Below are 15,144 nucleotides of genomic sequence, written 5' to 3' on the forward strand. Positions count from 1 at the left end.
GTACCTCTTAACAAACATCTTGTAAATCCTTGCCCATCCACCCTCCCCTGCACTAGGAGGCTATAACAGTCAGCAGGCTAGCTTGTTAGACACAGCTGCTCTATTTCATGACATATACCATTTAACACTTTTCTACCTTTCTCTTAAATTATATGAAATAACACCTATCCTTCAAGAAGGTTCTTAACTTCTGGTGCTATGCCCATATCAAACAATTCTTCACATATTCTAAGCTAAGGGATAGTAATACATATATTACCATGTGACGCCAGTACCACATATTTTGCCATGTGGTTCCAGTATCACTTATGTGTACCATGAGATGGCAGTACCATTTATGTGTACCATATGATGCCAGTGCCACATATGTTACCATGTGGTACCAGTACCACTTATGAGTACCATGCAGTGCCGGTACTATCCATGTACTGAAACAAGGCCCTTATATTTAACAACTGAGTGATTTCTTTATTTATAAAGTACAAACAACAACATCTTTTAGGGAGATTTTGTTTAATATCTCAGAAACATAATGCATTCTTTAAAAAGGTGCACTGATGTTCCACAGAACTGATGAAAACACTATAGATGTTTCTTATCTTAGCCCACATTTTCAATGTTTTAAAGTCACAATAAGGAAAAGATGCTGGAGAGACAGATATGTCTCCTAGTGGCTATTGCTAGTCTGGAATAAACTCCTAATACACATTAAGCAGAGCTCCTCAATTACCCTATATAAGTGAAACCTGGAGAATTGGATGGGAGATGTAAATTCATCCCAGAGTGGCACCTATGTCCCCCATGGACAGGGGCAGCCGGTACACCTCCCAACCTCTCAGAGCAAGACATCTGGACAAAACCATATGTAATGGGGGGATAAAGGCCCAAAGCTAGGGATAATTTTTAAATATTGTTCTTACAAACTTAGACAGTTGATAAAATAACAGGTTTTATGTTAGCATGAATTTTCTGAAGTGTATGAAGTCTGAAACTCAAATGTATGTTATTATTTCCTGACTTCAGTTTTTAGTAACTTGCCAATGATTTTCCAGAAAAAACATAATTTTTTGAAATATGGATAAAAAAAATATGAGACAAAAATCTGGGCATTATGCGAAAATCTGTACAGTTGAGAGGTATGTAACTGGTGCTAATCATAGATTCACTCTGCAAACACTCCAACCATCTATCAGTGGCCAATTAGGGAACCATATGACAATGATCAATTAGGGAACATTGTTATTACATGGCTAGGCTTGTAAAAGACCTAGGGCCATTATCCTAGTAACCACCTCTGAACCTATGAGATATTGTATTCTATGTTTTAGATACTTTTTCTGGGAAAATATTTGCAGCTGATTCAGTTTAAAGTGACAGAAGAGCTCTCCAGACTGAATAATATTGATGATGCATACAGTGATGACTACATAGAAAGCAACCATTAAAACAGCACCCATGTTGCAGTTCAGAATACCGGAGGCATATCTTTATCATATTGCAATAGAAAATTAATGTGTTACCTCTTGTATGAAAGACAAGAATATTATATACCTATATGTAAATTGTACTTCTGGCAAAGTTAGGTAATGAGTGTATACTTGATTTATAAATTTTCCCCATTAACTTCAGTACAATACACTGGAGACAGGTATTTGAGTAAACAAAGAATCTTTCTTTTAGAGCCACCCCATTGTTCTGGTTTGACTATATAAACCAAACAAAATTAATTGGCTTTTGTTATATCATTCAGAGGATGTGCACTTATTCCCTAGAGCTAATGATGTGGCTATACAGAAACCTTTCTTTGACTATAAGTAGGCTGAGGTGACCTAAACTTTTAATTACACATTGAGGGTGAGTCAGGCCTAAAATTTGAACTATGGCTGAGACACTTTTATTTTTCCAGCTGTAAATGTAGGATGGTAAACATTTTATGTGTTTATACCTAAAAGACAATTTAGATATAAATGCATGCAGCGAGAACTAAAATAGCTGAAATGGAAAACTCAATAGAAACACTGGGTCTTTATCAGCAACATTTTCTAAGTTAGCAACAGGGGATTCCACTGGAAACCCTGTGGTTAGTAAACAAGCTATTGGCAGCATTCAGGACAATGCATGATAATCAATCAACAAAGCATGTTGCACATGGCACAGTTATTTTTTCAGGTTTCACAAAGACAGAGAAACTGTGACATTTTGCACTGAGGTTAATAAATTCTTTGTTGGGCTTAATTACATTCTACAGTACTTTCTACCACATATTTCAAGTCAAAAAAATAATCAGGTCAGCATGTGATGTGAAAAATGTGGCAGCAAATATTAATAGGTCCTTTATTTAAGTCCCTCTTAAATTTTCTATTGAAGAAACTTATTTCAAGTATACCACTTTTGGAAAAAAACAACTGTTATACAATATTTGCAAAATACAGACTTCTAAGTTTCTAAAAAAAATGCTTATAAATTATATCCAAACAATACAAACTGAAAACAATATGTCCAAAATACATTCATATTTCTGTGTTGAGGTAAGCCAATACAGTACATGCACTGTAAGTATGGTCTTCATTTCTGCTGTATCATATTGCAAGACGATACCTTACAAATACATTTTATTACTGGAGGAGTAATATGCTTATTTTACAACAGTCATATAATAACTAGAACATACTTCATGAAATGAGTTTAGTGCAATGTTGCTTCACAGCAACTAAACAGTCACTTTGTTTTCAAGTATCTGGAATTAGTATATAATAATGCACCATTTATTCAGACTAAAACCTTAAAACTGGAGACTAACAGCTAGCAAAGGTGTCACATTTGAACTATCACTATTTTTCACTTTCATTTTGACAGTCCTAGTCTCATTCATACTCTCATAAAGTGCTAATTCAAAATACCAGCATGAATGTGTGGTACAGAAACAAGAAATGACAGGAAAATATTACTTTGAGAAGTCATTAGAATTTAGGCATGAGAAGAAAGTTAATAATGAGTAGCTCACCTATGAACTATAATAATAATAATAATAATAATAATAATAATAATAATAATAGTCAGTAGAATTTAGGCATGAGAAGAAAATTAATAATGAGAAGCTGACCTATGAACTATAATAATAATAATAATAATAATAATAATAATAATAGTCGGTAGAGTTTAGGCATCAGAAGAAAATTAATAATGAGAAGCTGACCTATGAACTATAATAATAATAATAATAATAATAATAATAGTCGGTAGAGTTTAGGCATGAGAAGAACGTTAATAATGAGTAGCTGACCTATGAACTAGGATTGTTCTACAGGTATACAGATCTTAGTATGCCTTACTGAGATTAAAAAAGGTGCTTCACATTCTATCTGAAGTATAAAATGAACATATTTTAAATGCCAATTACAACAGCCCATTATTGTTGCCTGGGAAAATATATGGCAGTCAGGTGGTTTAAACTAACAACTCCAAATACTTCTCTTTTAAAGCCTTCAAGGTGCATGTTAGAGACATGCCATAAATAAAAGAAAATACAGTAATAAACGTTAGCCTAAGGTTTGCCTGTATCCAAACTGTACTATTAAGCAGATCTATAAAATTCATAAATACTGCTATATACTGAACATTTTGAATATAGCACTTTATGTCTTCAGTTGATTTGTGTTGGCTGTTGTGTGCTAACTTGGTATTCACATTGAAAAAAGAACCTTTTGTTTACTGAATTTGGTTATATCTTACAAACCAGTTCCAAAGCATAACATGAAACAAAGACCTGATTTACTTCCATAGTAAAATGTAAAATCTTAATTATAAATTACTAAAGTGACTGGGTAAAAAAAACTTGAACTGCAAAACCTGCACACCTTATGTCATTCTGTAGGATGCATTTCAAAAATGCAGTTCATTTTTAAACAATGAAAGCCAGTTCTTTAGAAGAGAAGGCAACATCAGAAATTTAGAATTTAGCAATACAGTACATAACATTTCATTCCTTTTAATAAGCTGCCAGATTAAATATGAAAAAAAAAATAATTCTTTTGGTACCAAAATCTAAAGTGTTTCTGAAAAAATCAACTGCTCTGCAGATTAGGTATTAAATGAAACCCTGCAGTGATGTTTCTCTTAATTTCAGCATTGTCTTCTTATACCATCAAATTGTCAAACCATTGCATAATCTAACTCTTGGCTGCATCGTTGTACCAAGGAAGGTATTTGACGCCACAGGTGACTGTGTTATGATAGCTTCTAGGGACAAGACATCTCTGTCTCATCTCAGATTTCATCATGTGACATCTAGTCTAAAAGTCTTTTCAGGGCTTCTCTACTTGAGTGTTGCATTTCTGGTTCTAAAATAGCTGCTACACCAGGTGCAGCTCAAGGCACAGTATAAGGTTGCACGGAGAAAACACCCTGAATAAAATAGCTGTATATTAAACTGAAAGTGCAAATTAATGTTGTCGTATTCTAAAAATACAAGTCTTGCATGTTCTGTACAACAGAATACTTCACAATGTAAACATTACAGTGCATCGGTGTTGCTCAAGTGAGTTCTATATTCAGTACAAGCTCGACATCTCATTCAGTGTCCATATAAAGTTAAACAGACAAGTGCTTCTCTCCTTCTCTGAGCTGCAAAAAGGCATAGAAAGTGTCAGATGTATCAAAACAAATACATATCAAGAATTTCTGAGCGTTGTTGAGCCTTTTTTTAATAATGTATTCATGGTACCATGACAGTTTCAATCCTCAGAGTTGTGATATCAACAAACTGAAATACATTCTGAAATCTACTTTATATAAAAATGCATAGAACTCAGCACTAAAATTTAGTTAACAAATGCAGTGCAATGTTAACAGTGGAGATTTATGTTGACAATAGTCATTAGTATTTGTTTTAGGCATTTCATTAATGTGGAATTCCATTTCATTTGAGTTTTATTTTGAAAATAAATACAACGTTTTGTTAATAATGCCCATGCATTATATATGCTATATTTTAATTTGTGGGATTGTCTGTAGAAAACACGATACAAGTTTTAGCAAAACATGTTCTTTGTTAAAATGTAATCAATTTATGATGCTAATAAGCAGATACACAAGCAACTCACCAGTTTTCTCTGATTGCTGAGACAGAAGGTACATATTGGCCTGGGAGAGGAGCTGTTATTTGTCTCCCCACCTTGTAAGACAGCTCGATATTTAAGGCAGGGTTGTCCATCCAAGCAGTCTTCACCCAGAAGGAGGATATTAGCCAAGTGAGAAATATAACTAGAAGCTAGTCGCAGGGTCTCTATTTTGGACAATTTACGATCAGCAGGCTCTGTTGGAATTAGTGTTCTAAGTGCTGTAAAAGCTGTATTGACACTGTGGGTCCTGTCTCTCTCTCTTGCATTTGCAGCCTGACGCTGCTTACTTAGCCCTGTCTGTCTGGTTTGCCTCTTCCGCTTCCCTTTACTGTTGACTTGGCTGCTGCTGCCACTGGTCGACCTGTCAGAGTTCTCACTGCCACTTTCAAGTTCTTCAATGTCAGAAGTGCAGCAGTCAGCCTGAAAACCTTGGTTACTCCCCATAGACTTCATTGTGTATCAGGAGTTGTCTACACACTAACTGTGCCATTGCATACAGAAAACACCCTTCACTTTGGGCAGAATGAAAATAGCTTTGACCAGCTGCAGCCAATCTGGTTACTAGTGTCTGCTTCATTCCCTAGCAGTTGAGTAAACCGTTTTTTGAATCACTGCTCCTTTTAGGTCGACCATGTGTTCTCCCTTAAAGGAGAAGAAGGAGGTGCTTGTTGCTCTAATTCAGATTTATCTGCTAACTAAACCAAAGGAACACACACACACACACACACACACACACACACACACACACACACACACACACACACACACACACACACACACACACACACACACACACACACACACACACACACACACACACACACACTCACACTCACACTCACACTCACACTCACACTCACACACACACACACACACACACACACACACACACACACACACACACACACACACACACACACACACTTTGTGAACAGCTGAGGTTAATTCAAAAGCAGACACCAACCTTTAAAATGTAGTGTTCAGTTATGAGTTTAACAGTTATTTTCATACTCTACTCAAACAGACAGCTACATGGATATAATGGCACTTACACAAATTCTGCAACTTACTTAGCAGCCTTACAATAGCAAATGTCTGGTCTTATGTTATTATTTAAAAAAAGAAAAAAAACTATGGCCTTAGTTGTCCCTACTATCTATGTGATTGCCACCCTATGTGTGATAAAAATTGAGATCTGACAAGAGTACTCCAACATATGAACAGGGAAAATACAGTAGGAACACCTGGGAGAGGAGACACAGAAATAGATAAAATAAAGAAGCAAAGCACAAGAAGAAATACCCCAGGATTCAGGAACAGTCATTTTCTATGCAGGAACAGTGTAGGAGCTTCTGCATGGAAAATGGCCACCGAGTAATCCAGGAAAGTGTCGTTTTCATGTGCATGAGTGGCCCTATACTGTTACTGCACAGAAAGCCATGCAGGATGCAAATCACCTCATTTACTGGTAAAACCATGCAAATGAGGTGATTTTGCAATCCACGGAGCTGGCTGGACTCTGTGCAGGAACAGTCCCAAAACAGACGTATTCAGTTAGTAACTGAATACATTTCCGCATCCGAGCAAATGGGGGCAGGACAGCTTATGGAAAGCATGTATTACAGTCAAACACACATGCCAATGGTCAAATATAAGGCCATTGGCATTAATTAATGTTTTTTTGCTTAAAATGAAACTTTTCTTTTTTAATGATCATGGCCGTTTAAGCTCAGGGCAGCGGTGTGAAAATGGGATCGCGCCAGAAATCAAAAAAATGAGAAAGGTCAATTTTAAGATAATTCTGCATTTTGCCATTATAGTCAATGGCAGGCAGGATGTAAACAATATGAGGGAGCACTGGTTGTCAAGGGGAAAAGGTCCGTCTAAGTGCAGTAACTAAGGATGTACACACTGGGCTATGCAAATAAATGAAGTTTGGCAACAAACTAAGTTGTCCCAGGACATCTTCTTGGGGGGGGGGGGTAGGTTAATATTAAGGGAAATTAAGTGGGTTGGGGAGATGAAAGGGTTAAGTGGAGGCAGGGATGGTGGGAAGGAAATGAGATAATGACAGGGAGGGGCTTAAGAGGTTTAGTCTAGTAGCTGGGTTAAGGAATCACATTTTGGCGTGAACTTGCTACCCACCCACCCTCCCTCCTTTTGTTGGTGGGGTGTAGGGTTATTTTATCAGTGGGGGTAGGCGGAGAAGAGGGTTAGGCTTGCCCTCTTCTGTTCCCCCTCTGATGTCTGGATGTTCATTTCAAGGATCTGGGGAAAGGAAATGAGTAGTTGTAGGAAGCTTGCTGAATAGATAAGCAAGCTGAGGTAAGGACGGTGCTTATTGGTGGAAGGTAATTCAATGGATGGTGTAGGAAGTGATTTGGGACGCTACTTCATTAAGTAAAGTAAGCAAGCAGAGGTAGGGACCCTGCTTGTTGGGCAGGGTGAGTAGGTACGCTACCCTGATTAACATTACAATGAATGGTGTATGAAGTGAGATGGGACGCTGCTTCATAAGTAAAGTAAATGAGTAGAGGTATGGACACTGCTTACTGGGGCAGGGTGAGCAAGTATGCTGCCCTGATTAACATTACAAGGATGTTATGCTGTATTTAGAATCAATTATAGCATGAATAGTTGTAATTAATAAAGTTGGTGATCAAAGCTAAGTTGTGGAAAACTAATAAAGATCGTCAAATGTCATTTGGTGTGATGTGTGTTATTGAAGGGGACCGGGACAAGGGGAGCTATACTGAATCACAGATTTCCTCAAAGTGTCAGCTTGAACCTAACCGTATAGGTACAGCAGTACAACAGTGCAAGTATAAGAGATGAATGACTTCATAAGGGGGTGTGTCATGCTTGCTGTAAGCTCATTGGAGCTCTGTGGCCTGTGTTTGCCCTTAGCTAAGCAGAGCTAAGGAAGGGGGTGTGTCTGATGCTGTAATGTCTTATTCCATGAAATGCAGAGCATGTTCGCATACAGGAAGGGCCATTTCTGCTTAAAAGAGCTTACATTAGCGTGCAGTGGGCCAAAAAAAAACAAACAAACAACAGAGAAAATAGCAGAACTGTTTAGATTTGAGCACCGGCAGGTATGCACAGCATGGGAAAATGTGGGAAGGGGAGACAGCAGTAGGAAGGAAATCAAGGAAAACTAGCATAGGTAGCAGATGGAATGTATCAGAATTAGCCAATTACACATACAGCAGCCCAGCACACTAATGTAAAGTATGCAAACACCCTACAGACTGTTTTTTCCCATAAACTCTACACCACCAGTGTACACAGATGGGGGATTTTTAACTGGCAAAAATAACTAAATATGTTAGAGGCTGCTGCAGCTTTATCCCATCAATATGTGCTAGAGACTGAGGGTGGTGAGGAGGAGAATGCTGACAACCGACACGCAGTGAGGAGGAGGAGAAAAGTGTACAGACCCAGGGTAACCTACCAGGGTCTACATGAGCTGGAGATAGTAGAGCGCTATAGGGTGGACAGAGACATTCTACAGCAAATCATTGAGCTGTGCCGGCCACACCATACACACAGAACTAATAGAGGGGAACCCATCCCAGTGGATACCAAGATATGTCTAGGCTTAAGACTACTAGCCGCAGGTACCTTCCAAAGACCAACTGGGGATATCATGGGGGTCTCACAGGCATCAGCATCCAGGGTACTCCACCAGTTCCTAGATGCCATGACACAACATGCCAGTGAACACATATATTTTCCCACTGCCCGTGAGATGCTGACCACATGTATGCGTCTCTTTCACCATATAGCAAAATACCCTGAAGTAGTTGGTGCTATAGACTGCATGCACATCCACATGAAAGCACTTGATGAGCGGGATAAGCCTACATAAACTGCAAGGGCTTCCCTTCCATCAACTGCCAGGTTGTGTGCGATGCCCAGGTTATTATCATGAATGTGTGTGCTGGCAGCCCTGGAAGCTATCATAACTCCCACATTTGGCATTGCTCACAGCTGTATCAGATGATTGCCAGGGGGGACATCCCATATGGCCATCTAGTAGGGGATGCTGGCTAAGCACTGGAGCCGTGGCTGATGACACCCACCAGAAATGCACACACACCTGAACAAGAGCACCTAATGAGGCACACGCACAAACCAAGATCATTGCAGAGCATGTGTTTGGGATGCTCAAGTCATGGTTCCGCTGCCTTGACATATCCGGTGGAGCCTTGCAGTACTCTCCATCTACATGTACACAAATGTTCATAGTATGTGCCATGCTACACAATATGATGCTGCAGAAACAGCTGCAGCAGGAACAGCATGGGGCAGGGCCACACAACACCCCCCCACCATTGCCAAGGCCAGCACAGGCACAAAGGGACTTGGAGGAGGAACATCTTGAGCCTGCCCCTGTAGGCAGAAAGAGTTGTGCACAGTATGCCCAGGCCTTGGCAAAGAGGCAATGCATAGCACACACATTGACACTGTAGGGACCCAGGGACTGATACCTCGCACAGACAGTAAAAGCGATCCAAACATGATACTACCTGATACTTACCATGTACAGGGAGTGTACTATGTGCATCCAACATAGTCAGCCCTCCACCACTGTCCTCAATACTGGCCCAGCAACAAGGTAAGTTACACTTCCTATCAATTACTGAATGGAGTAGTATGTTCTCATACTTGTATTTATGATATGGATGCAAATATGCAAGGGAATTGGGTGGCTGAATGGGATAGCAGCAGACAGCTATATGGGACAGCAGGAAATTCATAACAAATACTGGTGTCAGCATACTAGACAGCACTACACAAGGTGATATCCCCCACTGTAGTACATGTGATGGCCCAAAGAACTGTGGGTGTCAATAATTCACACACATGGATGTCAATGAGGGTCACATATCCACCACCAGCCTCAGCCAGCAGGACAGGTATAGATGACCGTGAAGAAAGGCTGGGCTAAGGCCCCCAAATGATGGCATTGGTGAAGAGCCCCCTACCAGACCTACACAGACATACTGCAACAAGTCTGCCAGTTGCATTACGGTTCTGAAGGGTAAGAAGTCTGAAACTGCAATATATGCTATTAAGATCGAACGTGTACTCTATTGATATGCCTGCTGTCTGCATGATAGGTCACAATACAATATGAAATGGAAGCCAACAAAGTAACCGAAATACCAATACAGTCATTTCAAATGTTAAAATCTGCAGGTGTGCATCCCTCCCCCACAATTCCATGTAGAAATGCAGTAACAGATGGCCTGCAGCACTCTCAAATGGCCTACAGTCCTCTGGCAAAGGCCCATGCCTCACCCATAGTGCCAATGTATGGAATATCAGGGCTCCCAACTAACAACCTAACAGTAAACAGAAAACAAATGCAAGGCCATGTTGACAAATGCCAGTAGTATGCCTCTCCATGTCCTACTTCAAGGGCTATGGATCAGGCCATAAATACTACTGGGATAAAGGCCCAACTATAGGGTTATCTCTGAGATATTTCTTACATAATGTTAGGTGGAGGAGAGAATAACAGGGGGGGTGTAGAAGCATGGATGTCATGGCATGTGTGAAGTCTGAAACTCTAATGTCCGCCCATACTACTTCCAACTGCAAACCCATGGATGAATAGCCACAAAACCACTTGTAAACCACAATATGAAGGTAAACTGATGAGATATATGAGTCCTGTGTCTGGATAACCTGGATGTATCTGTACAGCTGAGAGGTATGGCCCCAGCAGGATATGGCCATTCCTTGAAGCTGAGAAAAGCACAAGGAGGGGATCCCCAGCCAGCATACTAACATGGTGCTGCACCATTTACACAGAAGCAGCAGTCTATTGTCTGTAGCTACCCCTCAACAATGGCAGGTGAGTGCCAGAATATGTAGTCTATATGCCTCAGAATATTGGTCTCAGCTGCATTCATCTCGTATTTACTAGAAAACAACTTTGAGCAAAGAAGGATAACTGTCAGCAGTCGATGCCATGACACATCACAGTGTAAAACTGTACATATGTCAGAATATCTATGCTACAACCAAACATGCCACACAAGCAGCACAGACAGCAGTAGTTACAGTATCCCCTGTATGTTAAGCCCATTGTGTCTCCATATTGGCAACCTATCTACAGATATCCTGCAGAAACAGTTTGCTAGGTGTAGCTGTAGCACACAAAACCCAGAACTGGAGTCCAACCCTCCCTGGAATGGATGCACACACTCAATGTATAAGGTCATACTGGGCATACTCCTACACTTAGAGAAATGAAGCCCATGTCTCACAACACAGTTGACTACAGTTATTGGTTATTCGCAGCTGTCTGTGCACACACACCAAATTGTACACTATTGACACACACACACACACACACACACATTGGATAGGAATACACACACACATATCTAAGGCAAACACATTATAATATGTCAAACATACACACACAGAGACGTGGGGAAGAGAAAGACAGATAGCGACAGAGAGAACCCCATTATGAGGCATGTCCCACCCACTACAAATTCAGTTGGTCTATGTCCCAAGATGTGCTGATGTCATTCACTGTAGAAATACCTTTAGTTACCCCTCAGCCATATAGTGCCAGTGGTTCTTCTGATAACTGTGTAACACTACAGTACAAATAGGTATCCATGTAGCAGTTGTAATCTCAGTCCTGTCAAATGCAAAGTTGTGTGTGTGTGTGCATGTGTGTTTCTAGATGAATGTGGTTGAGGCCATTCACACTCACTAAATCTCCCGTACCCCTCCTTTACCACTGCTGCTGATGTCACTCACCTTCAAAGATACCTTGGCACAGCTCTCCAACACGTAAGCTCCATGGCAAGTGTGATAAATGCAGAACAACGTAGTAGCAATACCTACATAAGTATGGGTTTGAATCTCACTGGCAAGTGTGTGCATGTCTGTAACTCAAAGATTTTAGCCCCATTTACACCCAGTACACATCTCAGTGCCTAACTTTAGCAGTCCTGCAGATATCATCCACCTTAGAAGTACCTGTTGCCAACCCTAAACCATGTAAGGTCAGTGGTGCATGTGGTAAATGCGTAACATAATGGTCCAAAAAGATTGTTTCAAAGAGGTTTGAACCTCACCCCTGGCAAATGTAAATGTGTGTATAGAGTAAAACATTTTTTGGATTCTTTCACCCACTACATCACCCAATGCCAGTATTTACAAGGGCTGGTGATGTTCTTCACCTTAGAAGTACCTTGGGACAATACCCATCCAATAAGCTCTGTGGCACATGCGATAAATGCAGTACACTGTAGTAGCAATATATATGTAGGTAGGGGTTTGAATCTCAGTACTGGCAAGTGTGTGTGATCAGTATTCTGTGTAGGGGTCAGTGTAATAACAGGATCTATTGGGGGTGGGTTTTGCTAAATTATTATGCTGAGGACCTAGTATATGTCACAATGTCCACATTACAAGGCCAACAGATGTCAAACACTGGAGAGATTGGTGTAGACAATCCACAGCCCTAAATGTCACAGTATGGATTAGTGAACAATATAGGCAACCCTTCTATTACTTGGAGACCACTCTCCACCCACATATCATACACAAACACACTTGGCTAGTCAGCAACCACTATATTGGTAGTTTCCCTGCATATTGCCTCACAGATAGTACCGAGGGTGTGATAGCAGTGGACTACATGCCTGTTGACCACAACAGTGCCACTGACATCAGAAAGTACTGTGATGTGTTACATCTCCTGACTGAATGTGTGTTACCCAGCAAGTAAACAACCATGGCACCCTGTTCCATCCCCTCAGTAGCCCAATAAATGTGTACAGTGGCCCTTTTGCCATGTTCCTCACTGGACACCTGCAACAACTGTAGAGTCTGCAAATGTACCCCACAAAGGGAATACCATGCCTTATACACATGCCCTGTATGGACAGACACCACTCACTCCACTGAATACTCATATCATACTGTCAGTGTAGGTACAATCATGATCTCAGTTACATAGCCAGGTATCACCAAATGAGGTCAGGAATGCCACATCAGAAGATACCAATCTGTCCACACAACATGCCCCAGAGACCTCAAGCACACTTCCACATGTCAAAGAACATGCATGTGTAATATGTGCACAACCTAGACACTGTCCATGTTATGGAATATAGATCACATACATGGGAAGCAGTGCACATCACTGGCCACCCACAATAGAAACCTGGATGAGTGGATGGGGAATGTAATACCCACCCCTGGGGACCACTTTAGTAACTATACCCCTGATCCACACAAGGGACTATTGTCATGTGGCCTGATGCCAAGGTATTCCCTTGGGCTAGACTTGTAGAGCCTTCAGGCCCATTCACCTACTACACACCTATAAAGCAGTGAACCTATGGATCTCAGTACTGGCAAGTGTGTGTGTGTGTCTGTGTGTGTGTGTGTGTGTGTGTGTGTGTGTGTGTGTGTGTGTGTGTGTGTGTGTGTGTGTGTGTGTGTGTGTGTGTGTCTGTGGCTGTGGTTATTAGCAATCGGAGATGTGTCCAAACCAGAACATGCACCATTCTCCATTATACAACAGATGTTGTACATCAGCATGTACCTATGTACAACTCTCAGCCCTATAACCTGAGGCATATGCAATCACTGTGTTACAGACTGGGAATTACCATGCACATACCGTACCCTGCCTATGACATGGTGGATGTGTCACCACACTGCCATACCCTGTGACCTTGCTGCAGGGCCACATCCTAGTGACACACAGACGTCTAGAATGGGCATGGGATACAGGATGTGAGAACACATTCACTCAGCACTTCACATATGGGGGGAGAGAGGGGTAAAGCTGGCACTGAATGTGTTGCCAAGACTGTGGCCAATATCTGTTGTCTCAGGATAGGTATTAGCTTTGTGCAGTAACTCGCAGCACTTGTGTTTAATGCTGTGGAGGTTGTTGATGTAACTATCACAGCTGTTGTGACTGCCGTCAGTGTCTGCTGCTTCTCTGCTGCCATAGATGTCTGTCAGGGACTCCATGAGGGATCCAAAGTTGTGTTTGAGGCTAATAAGGGAGTTCAACAGTCATGGGACATCACCTTTCCCTGCAACAGTGTCCTCCTTCTGATGTACACTTTAGTAATGGCAGGAGATCATCACATTGTCTCCCAGTGTTTGGAGGACAGTGTCTGGGTTCTGTTGGCTCTGGCTAGTACCATGCATTCATGTATCTGTTTGTACAGTGCCTGTGTGTATGATTCTACAGTCATGCAGCTGCATCCCATTGCCATGGGTGGAGTGAAAACTTCCACCCCTGTTTTCATAGCTGTAAAATCAGTTTTGGAGAGTTTTTGCAGGTGGTTATCTTTGTGGGGGGGGGGGGTGTGGCTGACATGTTGAGTTCCATGTTGATTACAACCTGTGTGAATCTCACCATGCAGAGATTGACATCTGAGGATGAGCAATGGTCCCATATTTAAGTGGTCAACACAGGTCATGGCTGTTGCATCCTCTAATATGGGTCAGTATGAACTGGTCTAGGGCAATGGAAATGATGAATCCCAGAAGTGTTGGGCCACTGTACTGGTGATTGGCTACATTCCTCAGGTGATGGAGGGGTAGTTAAAGATTCGTACTATGTCAGTGCTGCATTGGACTATCAGAGATGGCAGGGTGTTGAAGAATGTGCATTGACGGTCTAGGGACATAGATGTGGACCCATAGCAGGCTATGGTCTGGATAGCACCATTACCCCGAGGTGGTTGTACCAGAAGTATCTCCAATGCATTATGATGGGATGCTAGTCTGGAGGTGTTCCTATCCATAATGAATATGGAGACAACACCACCTGTGGAGATGTGGTGTGGTCCATGTTTTTCCTGGATGAGAACCCTTTTATGATGAGGTGTGCCACGTAGAAGGACTTCCTGACTACTGTGGCGATGTGACTATCAAAGGAGAGACTACTGTCCACCTGGGTCCCAAGGTCTCTTATCATGCATTCGGTGTTAAGTAGATTGCTGCCTATGTGGTAGTTCAT

The 15,144-nt window shown here is 41.2% G+C and overlaps 1 protein-coding gene across 1 annotated transcript; it reads right to left on the bottom strand.

Annotated features, from left to right (window-relative positions):
• Window positions 1-1,086: 1,086 nt before the first annotated feature.
• Window positions 1,087-5,687, bottom strand: LOC122804828 (transcription factor 15-like). The gene is made up of 2 exons (XM_044074970.1): window positions 5,103-5,687; window positions 1,087-4,623 (listed from the first exon to the last, which is right to left on the bottom strand). The coding sequence occupies exons 1-2, from the start codon at window positions 5,571-5,573 to the stop codon at window positions 4,591-4,593; spliced, it is 504 nt and encodes a 167-aa protein (XP_043930905.1). The 5' UTR covers window positions 5,574-5,687; the 3' UTR covers window positions 1,087-4,590.
• Between the last annotated feature and the right edge of the window lie 9,457 nt (window positions 5,688-15,144).

Source organism: Protopterus annectens, chromosome 6.part0 (assembly GCF_019279795.1).
Source record: "Protopterus annectens isolate FY-2018-M chromosome 6.part0, PAN1.0, whole genome shotgun sequence".
Lineage (NCBI taxonomy): Eukaryota > Metazoa > Chordata > Ceratodontiformes > Protopteridae > Protopterus > Protopterus annectens.

Excerpts from the sequence above, each read along its gene's own strand:
- LOC122804828 (XM_044074970.1), bottom strand. The coding sequence starts at position 5,573 with ATGAAGTCTATGGGGAGTAACCAAGGTTTTCAGGCTGACTGCTGCACT. Across the intron at positions 4,624-5,102 it reads TCAGCAATCAGAGAAAACTG|CTCAGAGAAGGAGAGAAGCA; the intron begins GTGAGTTGCTTG and ends GCCTTTTTGCAG.